We start from the raw sequence: 12861 nt of genomic DNA on the forward strand, positions 1-12861 counted from the left end.
CTTTTATACCCTCAGCCCCTCCAAAAGTTTTGCCAGTCAACTCTTTCTCTGCTGCCCATTGGTGGAGATTACTTTCCTGCATCCCGACTGGAGGTCAGGTGTTGTTACACCCTGCCTGCTGGTCACAAGCCAGCCCTCCCCAAATGCCCTGACTGCCCAGGCTGTTACAAGGGGGACGCGAAAGAGGACTATGGGAGGATATATTACAATATAATCACTACTCATGTGAACATCCACATAACATCTGCTTCTTAATTGTCAGACCCAACCATTGCATTCCTCATCCAGAACACACAGAACCAGGAGAGAAGCCACTGTTGGCATCACAGCTGAAATGTTTCCTAACAAATCTCCCCACATATTTGCACCTTTATTGGACATGCCCAGGGCTCCGGTGCGTGTACATCTCTGCCTCTCTTCCCCTTTGGCAGCAGTGGAACTGGCAGCATCTGCCCGCCAGCAGCAGCTGCTCCCAGCTGGGAACGCCACTGGCGGCGCTGATTTCCAGAGGCTTCTGTGTGCCAGGGGAAGCCAAGGCAGGAGCGGGCTGAACGGTGCTGGCGCTGCTGCTGCTCTGTGCCAGAGAGCCCCGGCTGGGCAGGGCACGGTGCCCACTGCGCTGCGGGCTCCTTCTCCTGCCACAGCTGGGCACACCTGGCAACAAGGCATGACAACCTGTGGGCAAGCCAAGGGGTTTCTGGGGCTGCACTGCTCTGCACACACCCAGCACACCTGCAGCACACAATTTTAACCCTCAAACAGGTAAACCAAAGGAAAACAACTGGAAAAGATTACATTTTCACCATTCTTACCTGCTCAACAGAAGTCTTCAAAATGAACGTTACCAAGCAGGGCCCAATTCCTGCTGCCAGCTCAGGGTTAGAAGAGAGGCAATCCTTGATCTCAGCACTGGGTGTGTGGGGAATCACTTCCCTAATACGTGCACACCCAGCAATCTCACTTACTAGTTTGTATCCATGGATCTAAGATATATTCAATACTTTGCTGAAACTCACAGGCTAAATATTCCCCCAAATGATTTCATTTATTGATTGATACTTATTGACTTCTTGATACTTAAATCACTTCTCCGAATTTACTGACAAGAGAACTGGAGTGTCCTGTAGGTCCCTACTGGTCATTGCCCCAGGTTCAGGAGGAGGCCCATGCAGAAAATAAGCCAGGACAAAACTGGGCTTGCAAAGCAAATTCTTTCTATTTGTTGCAGTAGCAAATAATACATACCAAGCCCTGGATTCCTAAAAATCTGCTGAGCAGGAGAAGGAGGTGGAGCGTGGTGCTCGGCAGCAGGGGCAGGTGGGCAGTGCACTTTCAGGACATCCCCTGGAGCAAAACCACGTGCATCTCATCCTTCTCACCCTTCCAGCTCAGAACCAGGCCTGGGATCTCCTGCTCAGGAGTGGAATTTCCCAGTTACAGCATCGGCTCACCCATGGCTGGTGTGTGAGATGAGGCCATGAATCCAGGATTTAAAAGAACTGGAAGATTTAAAATTTTAGCAAGATTTAGATAGGGGAAAAGAGTATAGCAAGAAGAGTAGAAATAAGAAGGGATAATTAATTTTTATCAGATAAGGTAGTTAAGGCTAGGGTAATATGTCACTTGCCTGTCTTTACTATGTTTAAAGAAGCAGGATGGGATGCGGATTTCTTTGTGACAAAGAAGAGGAGCGTAGCCTGCACCTGGGCCCCGAAACTACAACTATAGCCAAGGGGTGTGAAAGCCTGCCAACACATCATAAGGAAAGAGGTCAAATTGAGGAAGACGTCTTGGCCTTCATCAGAAGGAGACCATTCCCTACTTTAAAACCCACCAACCCATTTGAAGTGAAAGACTGCAGAAATGTGAAGGAACTTTGGACTCAATTATAATACATTTTAATTCAAAGGAGGGTAGGCAGTGTTATCTAATGAATATGTGTTAGGTTTTTTGGGATTTATATGAATGTGTAAGATATTTTAGATGAGTAGAGATGAGAGAGAGAGCCAGTGGTTCTTCACGCATGTCTTTAGGAGACAACTCCTCGTGTGCCTGGCTGTAATTAACACACCACCTCCTACCTTTAACTGTGGGGAGTTCTATTCCACACCTCATTTGCTGACCGCGGCAGGAACGCTTCCCTGCTCCAGCAAGAACATCCGGGCTCTGGACGTCTCTGGGCGCTGCCAGGACATTCCTTTCCTGGAGGCACCTCCGCTCTCGGCTGCTCCTCGTGGGGGGCAGACAAGACTGCTGGTGGAGAAAGGAACCTTTAACTCTGTATAAAGTAACCCGTAAGGCGTATGCAGGGGAAGGGCTGTTCACAAGTCACACAGAGATGTCCTGTGCACGACGTACGCCTGTGCAGTTTGGGCTTGGGTCTGGCTGATGGCAGAAAGGATTTGCTGTGTCAATAAGGACCTGCTAGGAATTCTGGGGGTGAATTGAGCAAATCCTGTTTTATTGCTGCTGTTTTTCCTTTGTGTTGTAGTTGTGGTTGTATTTTCAGTGTGTGAATGTTTGAGGAAGATGATGTGGGTGGATGCCGATGTGGTGTATGGTGTGTGTTGTGTTGAGAAGAGTGAGCTCTCTGTCCCCTCATAAAGAGATATTCCCTTCCCGGTGAGCCTGTGTGTGTGGACTTTCTAGTTGCAGGGATTGGTACTCCCTGTGACACCTGGTGCTTGGGTATACAGGGGGGTTGAGTGGTTTTTCTCCCACACTGTGGTCATTTGGGACTGCACGGTTGTGTTTGGGGAGATTTCAGGATTTTGTTTTCAACAAGTGCAGCAATTTATGCAGAAAACTACAGTGTGGTGATTTATTATGCTGAACTATGGCAGTTCCTTTCTACTGCCCCCCTCTCCGAGCATTTACAGTCTCCTGCCACGAGGAGGACACTCTCTTGCCTCCCCTGGACATCCTCTTTCCTTTCCTGGACGCTCCCTTTCTCTCCTGGAGCTGTTCTCCATTAAAGCTGTGGGACTTTGGTCCCGGGAAGAGAGAGCGCCTCTCGTCTTTTGCTTTTGTCTTTGTCAGTGTCACTGGGCCCAGAGCTCGCCAAACTGATCCCCCACCAGATGAAAACTGACAAATGGTCCCATATACACAGCTCAAAAATTGGCCACATTTTTGATGGACTTCAGTGTTCGCCACATTTTGGAATTCCCTATTCCTACACAGGTCAGGCAATTGTTGAAAGGACGCACCACACTCTAAAACCATTCTACAACAAGAAAATGGGGAGTGGCCCAAGCAACACCCCAGATGAGGTTGAGCAAAGCTTTATATGTCTTTATGTTTTTAATAGCTCATTTGCAGGAACTAATCCTCCAATTTTTAGGCACTTTTCAAACAGCACACAGGAAAAATTGAAAGAAAATCCTTCAGTTTTGATCAGAAACCTTGAGTTAGGACAAACTGAAGGACCATTTCCACTAATCACTTGGGGCAAAGGGTATGCTTGTATTTGCACAGGTGCCGGACCTAAGTGGGTCCTGGTGAAGGATGTGAAACCGTCTCATACACAAGAGCACACCGACAATTCCACCAGCAGGGAAACGAGCACGCAGACGTGAGCCGCATGGAGAAGCTACGGTGCATGCCAGACGTTCCCCGTTCAACCTGGGAAAGCTACAATTCTGGAGTTTGATGTTGATTTTTGGACTGGGAAATGGTTTGTATCATAGAGCTCTTTCAGCAAAAGCGTGGTGTCCATTGTGTTCCAAAGAATTCTAAGATATCCAAATTTGTAAAAATTGAAGGTTAGAGGGACAGTTTAGTGCCCTATAGTTGGCCAGTCCCTGAACAAGCGCTAAAAGATTTGCTTGAGAACTGAAATAGATGGGGAAGCTTTTGCCAAAAAACAGCTGAACAGGAACATGGAGCTTGATCATATGATATACTGGAACTTGTTGGTTTTGCTTGCTTGCTTTTGCATGCATACGTGCCTGTAGATCAACCAAAAACGAAGGTTTGCCTTGCTTTAGCCAAGTCAGCAGGCTCAGACACCGTGTGTTTGACCCATTTCAGCCCAGACAAATCCTTTGCAACACATCTGGTCGGTGTGCCTGTGCCAGCCAAGGAGCAGCCAATACCCAATCATGACAAATATTGGTGTGAGGCTGCCAACGAGACCAATCCCATAACCAGCTGACATCACTGGGCCCCTGATCTTCTTAAAGCACCTTCTGAACCTCAAGAATTGGAATTCTTGGTTCATTGGTGATGGAATTTTGTTCTGAGTTTCAGTACCAGGGAGATCCACAGTTGAATGTTACTCCCCATCATCCTGAGGACAGATACTCCAGTTTGTGGTGCAATTGCAGTACCCCAGTGCCCCCTAAGGGTGAAACTGCTGACGAGTAGATGACCTAGATGAGTCCCCACATCAATTAGCAACAGAATATTGGCTCATTTGTGGAGACAGAGCCTGGCAGGACATTCCCTCAAAAATTAAAGGTGGCCCATGTAGCATCAGACAACTCACTGTGATAGCACCTATCGTTAAAAAAGCCATCAAGAGAAAACACCGAGAAAAAAGATTTGCCCATCATTATAAAGAAAACTGTAATAGCAATTTCAGACCCTAGGACCCTGCAAAATGAGGTACATTGAATTTATTTCTACATCAACTTGCCTTGGGTGAGGCATTGAAACCATGACACCGATTGGGGTGTTGGCTGAAGAAAGAAGACAGTGCTACTTCCATTGCAATTAGTGACATGAGGACTGATGTTAGTGCTGTCAGACATGCAACCTTACAGAACAGAGCAGCAATTGATTTCCTTAGCAGCCATTCCATGTGTTCAGTGTCACCCCCATGTTCAACACTGTCACTGTCAGCTTTGACAGCTTTTGGACTGTGTTTGAGAAGTCAATTTTTTCTGACTGTTGAAGGGCTTTGGGGCCCAGAGTTCTTGTTAGGAACAAGGGATTAAGTGTGTGAGCCATGGAGTTGTTGGACCAGGTGTTTTGTCTAAGTGGTGAGAAGGGTTTCTTCCTTTCTGTTTCTCTTTCAAGGGGAATATTAATGTTGCCCCTGAGTCCTCAGGAGGGGAGCCTGTGGACAGAGCTGCAGCAGAGGGAGCTTTGCCTGGCACCGAGAGCTGTGGGAACAATCCCCAGGAGCCCGAGGAGCCTGGTAAGGACAGAGCCCCCACTGGTTTAGAGAGGGGTGAGATGGCTGCTCTGAGCCTGCCTCTGGCAGGGAGGGAGATGAGAAGGCTTGAGTTCCTGTCTGCAGCCTTGGTGCTTCCTGGTGCCTTGAGTTCAAATCCTGCACTGGCACAGCCTGCCTGAGCCCTGCCCTCCACGCTTCTCCAGAGGCTCTGACACTGAGTCCTCTGAGGGAATCCACAAAATTAGAGAGTTTTGGGAAAGCTGCAAAGGCAGGTCTCAGATACAGCAGAACTGTGATTAGAGCCAAGCAGCAGCCGTCAGATAGGTCAGCAGAAAACTTATTTAAACTGCAGAAAAGCAAGGACAAATAGAACAATGGTCTGTGTATTAACGCTGGTCTAGAATAAATCTCCAAGCTACAGAAAAGTTTATCTAGCAAGATATTGGGAAGGTTGAAGCTTAATAATGCAGCTCAGTGCATTGTGTTTTAAGGCTTACAAGTAGGTATTGTCTTCAAAATAAACAAGCACTGTTTTAACCAAAGGTACCTGTGCTTATAGTGATTGGATCCAACTACTGTCAATATGCTTTTGCTTTGTGTGATTGGTCAAAAAACTTTTAAAGTAAGTTTTAACATTAAGTTCCTGGTCTGCTGCCTGGGATGTGAGCTGCTGGCATCTTCCCATTGTCATAACCACGTAATGAGACTGATGCTGGAAAACAAACAGCTCGAGGCGCGTTCCTCAGCAGCCCCGGCCCGCTCGGGATTTCTACATAGCCCCTGCCAGCGTCAAATGGCACGGCTTGATTTGCAGGGCAGACAGTCTTAAACATCTGCAATATCCTATCAGAGTCCTAGTTTGGCTTAATTCAAAGAAAGAGGAGAGTGCACCCAACACTGACCACTTGTTAGGCAATATCTTCCACCTTGCCCTTGTACCCCTACAGAGAGGCTGTCTGCAAAATGCCCAGAACACCCTCCAAATCTGCAGCAAGGCCAGGAAAAGCAGGCAGAGAATCTTTCTGTTCTCAAGGTCCCCCTTCCTAGGCGACTTGACCCTTTCTACCTGATTCTCACTTGAGATCTACCCATGATAGAGCATTGCAGGAAAACACTTTAAAGGGTCATTAACCAGAACCTGCTTGGAAAGCAAGGGTAGAAACTCTTTCCCTCCCTGATGGGATGCGGGCTGGCAACTGCTGCTCTGAAGATGTGCAGCTGCTCCTGTCTGGAGAGGCCATGGAAGGGCTGTGATGGTCTATGGGAACCAGAGGAATGATGAGCTCAGGTTGGCATTTGAGCTTCATGGGAACAAGCAGAATGAAGAGCTCACAGTGGAGATGAAATTTGCCTGTGCCTGGCTCCTCCAGTGAAACCCCAAGAAGTCCAGATGAAGCAAACACCTTCTCCCAAGAAGCTAGGAAACCTCAGAGTCCTGAGCACCTGCACTTAGCCTGGAAAGGCCGGGAGGCAGCTCTAAATCCTCAGGTGAGGCAGCACTGAGGTCCTGGTATGAGAGCGCTGTGTAGCAGTGCTGTCCAGAGCCACTGCCAGGAAGTTCTGGGAGCTCCAGTCTATGAGATTCAGTTCTACAATTTGAAAGAGCAATGCAGGTCACACCATGCTTGGCTAGAGAGCCCTGCCCTTCACCCGTGCTGCTGCAGCAGGTGTGGGTGCACATGTGCACACACACACGTGCAGGTGAGGGGCAGCCTTCTGAGTGTCACTATGCCCAGCTGCTGGGGCCAGGTACCCTGCTCCAAGGCATCTACACTGTGCCCTAGACCACTCTCCCGCTAAGGCCACACAGGGACACTCCAGAAGGGGTCTGTGCTAGCCTGGGTACACCAAGTAATACAGATAGCCCAGTTACACTGTCCTAGGAACAGCAATCCAGTGCAGAATGTTCTGGATGCCCAGCACTCAACCCTGTAGCCGACTTAGAGTAGTCGTTGAACATCTCTGGTGCATCCAAGACCCGTTCTGGCTTTGAGGGAATATTTCTGCTATTCTTCCTGCTGGATCCAGGTGCCATTTTCTGACTGTAGAGCACTTTCAGCTTATTCTGACAGCCTGTGTGCAGGGGAACAGTTTTGTTAACCTGAGTTAGTTTCCTCCCAGCTGCTCACCCAACTAGGAATCCCTTGGAGTGAAAATGAAGTCCTAAGAGAAACACTCACAAGCCTGCAGTGCACTAAAATCACTGGCAGTATGAACTGCTGAACAGGGGTGAGCTACAATTTCCTCATTCATGGAAACAAATTTGACAAACACTTGGGTTTTTGAATCCCAATATATTTAGTTGCAGTTTAAGCTAGAAAGTGCACAGAAGAGGGTTTGATGCTCTTACAGACTTCATGAAGGTTTGGAACCTGCAGTATAGGTGAACGTTCACTGACATCTTTTCATAAAAATCCTTTCTTTAGGATTTTTCCCCTTCTGAGAAGCTGTGGCCTCAGCAACAAAAGGTAAACAATGGTTATCTGCTGCTGGGGAATGCAACAGGTGGATGTGTGATTGGTCTCAGGTGGATGTTTGGATTTACTGACCACTCAAGGCAGAGCTAGGTCTTGCTCTCTGCTTAGACACAGCCCTTTGTTTATTCATTCTTTCTCTATTCTTAGCTTAGCTAGCTTCTGAGAACTTTCCTTCTATTTCTTTTAGTATAGTAATAATGTAATATATATCATAAAATTATAAATCCAGCCTTCTGAACATGAGGTCAAGATTCTCGTCTCTCTCGCCACCCTGAAGACCCTTGCAAGCCCTGTAACAGGTGACCAACTGGCAGTCATAGCAACTCTCCTAAATAAATTCACTGTAACTGGTATGCCCTCCCTCGACCTCAGGAACCTTGAGAAAGGAGACTCCAGCCTGTACAGCTCTCAGAAACCAGTTGATTTCTCCTGTGACCACACACAGAGCCTCTGTGTTGCTGTTCCCCAGACCTGATCTCCCCTGCTGATTCAGCTCACACAGAGCCTGTATCACACCTTCTGGAGCATTCTGTGGTTTTCCTCTGAGGTGGAGGATTTTTGCCTCTTCTACATCAAAACCATTCAGATTCACTGCCCAGGCTTTCTGTTGCTCCTACAGAGACAAATCACCCTCAGTGCAATGCATTTAAAACAATTCCCACACTGCAATTTGAACAGACACCTAAGTCCCCTTCTCTTAGAATCTGAAGATGTTTGCCTGTGCTGCAAGGGTCAGTCACACAGAGGCAGGTCAAAGCACTTTTCCTCAGACTGTCATACATCGTCCTGCTCACATTTTCACACAATGGCAAATTCAGTGTCATTGCCAGTGGGAAAAGCCACAGCCACAAAGCGACCAAATGCTTCACAAACAGATTTCAGAAGACAGTGTAAAACATTCCAGAAGTGTTCCCTGTGGAGACATTGTCCTAGAATAGCTACCACCAGCAGTTTCACTTTGCATAGGCTCACAGCTTTGTGTTTGTGTTGCCTGCTACATTTTAAAGCCTCATTAGTCAAAAGCCAAATTTTGCTACCAGAAGCAGCATAGGCTTCGAGTGCATGGCAGTCTCTACAGCTTCAGTCTCATCCTAGGCTCCTGAAGCCCAGAGCTGCAAGTAGTGATGGCTGGGACTTGTCAGTCCCGTCTGCCCACTTGATAGAACCTCTTGTTCACTGCTCTGTAAAGGGGCAGGAAGGAGTAGCGGTTGTTGAAGCAATTGTAACTTAGCAACATGCTCACCTTCTTGGTAGGGGAATCCGCAGCAGGGTCATTCTCTTTGCTTAGGAGGAAATTTGCCATCTCCATCTGCATGGTGCTGCGTTTGGGAATGTAGCGATCCCCCCCGGCCTTTGTGGGGTAGCTTTGAATTTTGGCTCCAGATTTACCTGCATTCACATATGAAAAGATTGTCTTACAGCTATTTAAAAGCCTGCATTAGAGCTTTCACGGGAGCAAACCCAACACTCTTCCACATCACACCCACCAGACAAGTAGGACTCTGAGGTCTCACGCCACACAGTCACAACTAACTTATATTTTCCTCCCTGCCACCAAGTTGGTTAGGGACAGTGTGGTGCAACTCCTTGGGTCTAGTGCAACAATGCCAGAGTCCAGAGATAAGGGGAAGATACAAAAGCGCTCACAGGATGTAAAGCTGTCAGCTGACAGTCCCGCCCACACTCGTCCTAGCATACAGCTGTGCCAGCAAGGCTCAGCTGGGCGAACAGCAGCTCGCCAGCCCCAGCGCTCAGAGCTCTGCCCCTCATGCTGGCAAGGAGGTGGGTGGCTGTCAGGAGCACAGCCCACCTCCTCCTGCCTGAGCAGCAGCCGGTAGGGCAGCGTGGCAGGGAGCCCAGAGCCCCATGGCTACGGACAAGCAGCCTGGGCGAGGCTCCCGCACTCAACCTCTGCCGCCGGTGGCCGGCGCTCACCGGCTGTCGTGGACGGCGTCTTGCTGGAGCTGTGGGAGCGATTGCCCGGCTTCACGGGCCACACGCCGACGGGGCTGGGCCCGGGGCCGCTCTCCTTGGCCTTGCGCTGCCATGGCGCAGGCGGCGCGGTCGGGATCAGCGTGTCCAGCTTCAGCAGCCCGTGCAGTTCCGCCTCCAACAGGAACTGCGCCGTGGTCCTGCGGGCGGGCGGGGTTAGCCGTGCCCAGCGGCCGGGCTGAGCCTGCTCCGACAGCCCCCCCGGCCTCCCCACCACCGGACCGTGCAAGCGCTGCGGCCGCTCCTGCCCGCCAACGCACACCCCCACTCTCCCCAGCCGCTCCTCGGGACACTCCGTCAGCCGATACGCCCTCCCTCCCTCCGCTCCTCGGGGGTCCTTGATCAGCCGGCACCTCTTCCAGCCGCTCTTTGGGGCTCCCTCCGATAAGCAACATTCTCCCTTCCCCTGCCCGCCTCACCACAGCCTCCCCGCTCGGGACTGCGCCTGCAGGCCGCCTCTCCGGCCCTGTGGCACGCTCACCTCCGCAGCGCCGCCGCCGCTCGCCCGCCCCGCAGCATTTCAAACGGCGGGCGGACGGGGCCCCGCTGGGCCGCTTCACACCCAACGGCCGCGCACTGCCCGGCGACGGCCGCGCGACGCAACGCGATTGGCTGAGCCGCGGGACGGGGCGGAGCGCTCCGCACGTGAAGTGAGGGGGCGGGACCGGAGGCGGGACCAGGTCTTGCTAAGGCGGGGCGATCCGCGCCGGGGGCGCGGCGGCGCAGGAGGGACCAGGCGGGGGCTCGGGGGGAACAGGAGTTTATAGCGGGGTGGGGGCGGTCGTGGCTGCCCGCGGCTCCCAGCCGCTCATGAGCAGGTAGGACTGGTTGGCCATGTCGGTGCTGGACAGGCGGCCCCCAGAGTGCTCCGGCTGCGGGCCGGGCAGCACCTCCAGCAGGCAGGGCAGGACGGTCTCCTCCGGCGGCTGCTTTTCGAAGGCATGGCCTGGGGCGACATGGAGTGGACGGGGTAGGGGCTGCCCTTCGAGCTGCCCCTGGGAGCAGCTGAGTCGCCCTGCCCACCCACTGGCCTGGCCGTGCTTGCTGCTTTCCTGGAGGAAGCTGCCCAGAGCACGGTGCAGCTCAGGAACGGGCGGCCGGAGTTTCGGCTTCATGTTGCTGGGTACGCAGGAAGGGGCATCGAATTTACCCTCAGACTTGAGGTGCCCTAATGCCCCATTCAAGTTGCCCAGGCTTGGTGCTGGACCCCCCCGCCTGCCCCCGGCACAGCCCTTACCTGTAGAGGGAGGGGAAGGTGCAACACAGCCCCAGGAGCGCTGCTGAGAAGAGCAGCGGCACCACCGTAACACTGGGGATGAGCCAGCCTGCATCGGCGGAGGAATGCCGGAACTGTAGCCTTTCCCAGAGCCACCATCTCTGAGCCCCTCGCAGCCCCCTGCCCCGTGCCCCCCTCCCCATTTCCAGCACTGTCTGCCTCTTGCCCTCAGCCGTGAGGCTTCTGCGGCCGCAGCCTCCAGCCCTGCCCCTTACCCGCATCGGCCACGGCATCAACCACAACGGGTTTGGTCCCGGCGCTCCAGCTGCCCCGGTACCACGGCCCGCTGGGTTGGGCCCGCACCTGCGCGGGGTAGCGGGAGCCTGGCCGCAGGTCCAGGACCTCTTTCCTCGCTGCTCGCGGAACCTGCAGGACCTGCGGGGCAGAGCCGAGCCGGAGGCATGGCTGCTGTGGGCTGGCACCAAGGGGCGGGTCCCGCTTGGCCCGACCCCGCGCCTGCCGTGTGTCAGCAGCGGAGGAGGGCAGCGCTGCTCGGGCTTCCCTGGGCAGGCCTTGCCTTCCAGTCATGGCTTTTCTCCATGGCATAGCGGACCTGGTAGTCCAGCTGCTCTGCAGGCAGCTCCAGGGGCGGCAGCCACTGCACGCTCAGCCGGCCCTGCGACACTGTTGCCTGCACAAGCTGTGGGGCATCTGTGAGCATTGCTGGTGTTGGGGATAGGCATTCGTCGCTCCTGTGAAACGGGACATGGGACACTGTGTCCCCTGTGAGCCAAGCAGGGGCTGCGGTGGCACTGGGACTCACCAGCCTGGTGCAGCCAAAAGGGCTCCTTGAAGTAGCTGAGTGTGGGCAGCATGTGGGTCCTGGTGACATTCACCAGGACAGAGATGGCACTGCCAGCCTTGGGCTGGAAAGTGCAGGCATAGGTGCCCTGTGCCCCCCTGCTTACCTCCTCGCACTGTTGCCATGCATCTTCCCTGTGGGAGGAGTGGGGAGCCAGTCAGTCTCACCAAAGCAAACCCACAGCCAGCATTCCTCCTGCTCTTCCCCAGGAAAGCTACTGCTGCTTGTAGTTGGAGGTGCAATGTGGTGAGGGGGTATGAGATTGGTGGTGGAAGGGCAGGACAGAGCAGGGCATGGGCAAGGGGCCCAGTGTGGGATATTGGGACACAGCAGGACCAGTGGTCTCTGGGATGTGCCTGCATGGGTGCCACCTGCCTGCCATGCCCCTTACCTTGTGCCAGCCCCGCTCGGAGGTGGCCGGTAGAGGAGCTGGTGGGAGCTGTGGGGCTCTGCAGGGTCCCAGCTCCACTCGCAGCGCTCGTGCCGCAGGTAAGGGGTTCTGCAGCACAGCCCGATGTCTCCTGGGCAGGGAGAGCCAGGACAGGGAGGGGGCTGCTTCCCCTTGGCCCCCCAAAACTTGGGAGTTACACCTTGCTACAACAGGACCCCCACCCCAGCAGCCCCAGGCGTGGGTGCCTCCCTGCTGTTGCTGCCAGCACCCTGCAGAGGGGATGGCTGCTCACCGGAGGAGTGGGGGGTCTCTGCAGCCAGAGCCTGTGACCAGGGCCCCCAGACGCCATCCATGGAGGTACCGTCGGGCTTGCTGCACAGCTGGATGTGGTGCCTCACCCCTGGCTCCAGGCCCCGGAGCACCACCCAAGTGTTGGCCTGGACCAGCCTCTGCAGGAGAGGGGCCAAGCTGAGGAGCAACTGCAGGCTCCAAAGGCCCATGCCCATCCCTGACACCTCCAAGGACCTGTCCCAGTGCTGCTCATTTCAGAGGGTGCTGCCTTGGTGGAGAGAAAAATCAATCTTCTGCCTTTCAGGGAGCTGAACGAGAAGGGACTCTTCACCATCCAACACCTGGCTGGGTCCCATTCAGAGGTCCTGCTTTGAAGCCTCCGTCAGGTTTACTTGGCAGTTACCAGCGAGGTGAGAACATTGTTCTGAATTGTCCCCTATACTTCATACACGGTGTGTAGAGTAGGTATGTGCTTGTGCTGGAAAAGAAATTAAATTTAGCAAAATATTT

General features: G+C 52.9%; 1 protein-coding gene across 1 annotated transcript; it reads right to left on the reverse strand.

The window, feature by feature from the left end:
• Positions 1 to 7116: 7116 nt before the first annotated feature.
• Positions 7117 to 12560, reverse strand: LOC132082865 (thrombopoietin receptor-like). Its single transcript, XM_059487279.1, has 12 exons — positions 12353 to 12560; positions 12061 to 12190; positions 11631 to 11803; positions 11385 to 11530; positions 11083 to 11242; positions 10829 to 10916; positions 10619 to 10710; positions 10387 to 10537; positions 10154 to 10334; positions 9535 to 9970; positions 8843 to 8988; positions 7117 to 7195 (listed from the first exon to the last, which is right to left on the reverse strand). The coding sequence occupies exons 1-12, from the start codon at positions 12558 to 12560 to the stop codon at positions 7178 to 7180; spliced, it is 1929 nt and encodes a 642-aa protein (XP_059343262.1). The 3' UTR covers positions 7117 to 7177.
• Between the last annotated feature and the right edge of the window lie 301 nt (positions 12561 to 12861).

The sequence above is a fragment of the Ammospiza nelsoni genome, chromosome 22 (genome assembly GCF_027579445.1).
Source record: "Ammospiza nelsoni isolate bAmmNel1 chromosome 22, bAmmNel1.pri, whole genome shotgun sequence".
NCBI classification, from domain to species: domain Eukaryota; kingdom Metazoa; phylum Chordata; class Aves; order Passeriformes; family Passerellidae; genus Ammospiza; species Ammospiza nelsoni.

What these genes read in the sequence shown, in the direction of transcription:
- LOC132082865 (XM_059487279.1), bottom strand. Translation starts at nt 12,560, where the DNA reads ATGGGCCTTTGGAGCCTGCAGTTGCTCCTCAGCTTGGCCCCTCTCCTG. An exon ending in TGATGCCGTGGCCGATGCGG is followed by an intron (nt 10,917 to 11,082) that starts GTAAGGGGCAGG and finishes CCGCCGATGCAG; the next exon opens with GCTGGCTCATCCCCAGTGTT. An exon ending in GACGCCGTCCACGACAGCCG is followed by an intron (nt 8,989 to 9,534) that starts GTGAGCGCCGGC and finishes ATGTGAATGCAG; the next exon opens with GTAAATCTGGAGCCAAAATT.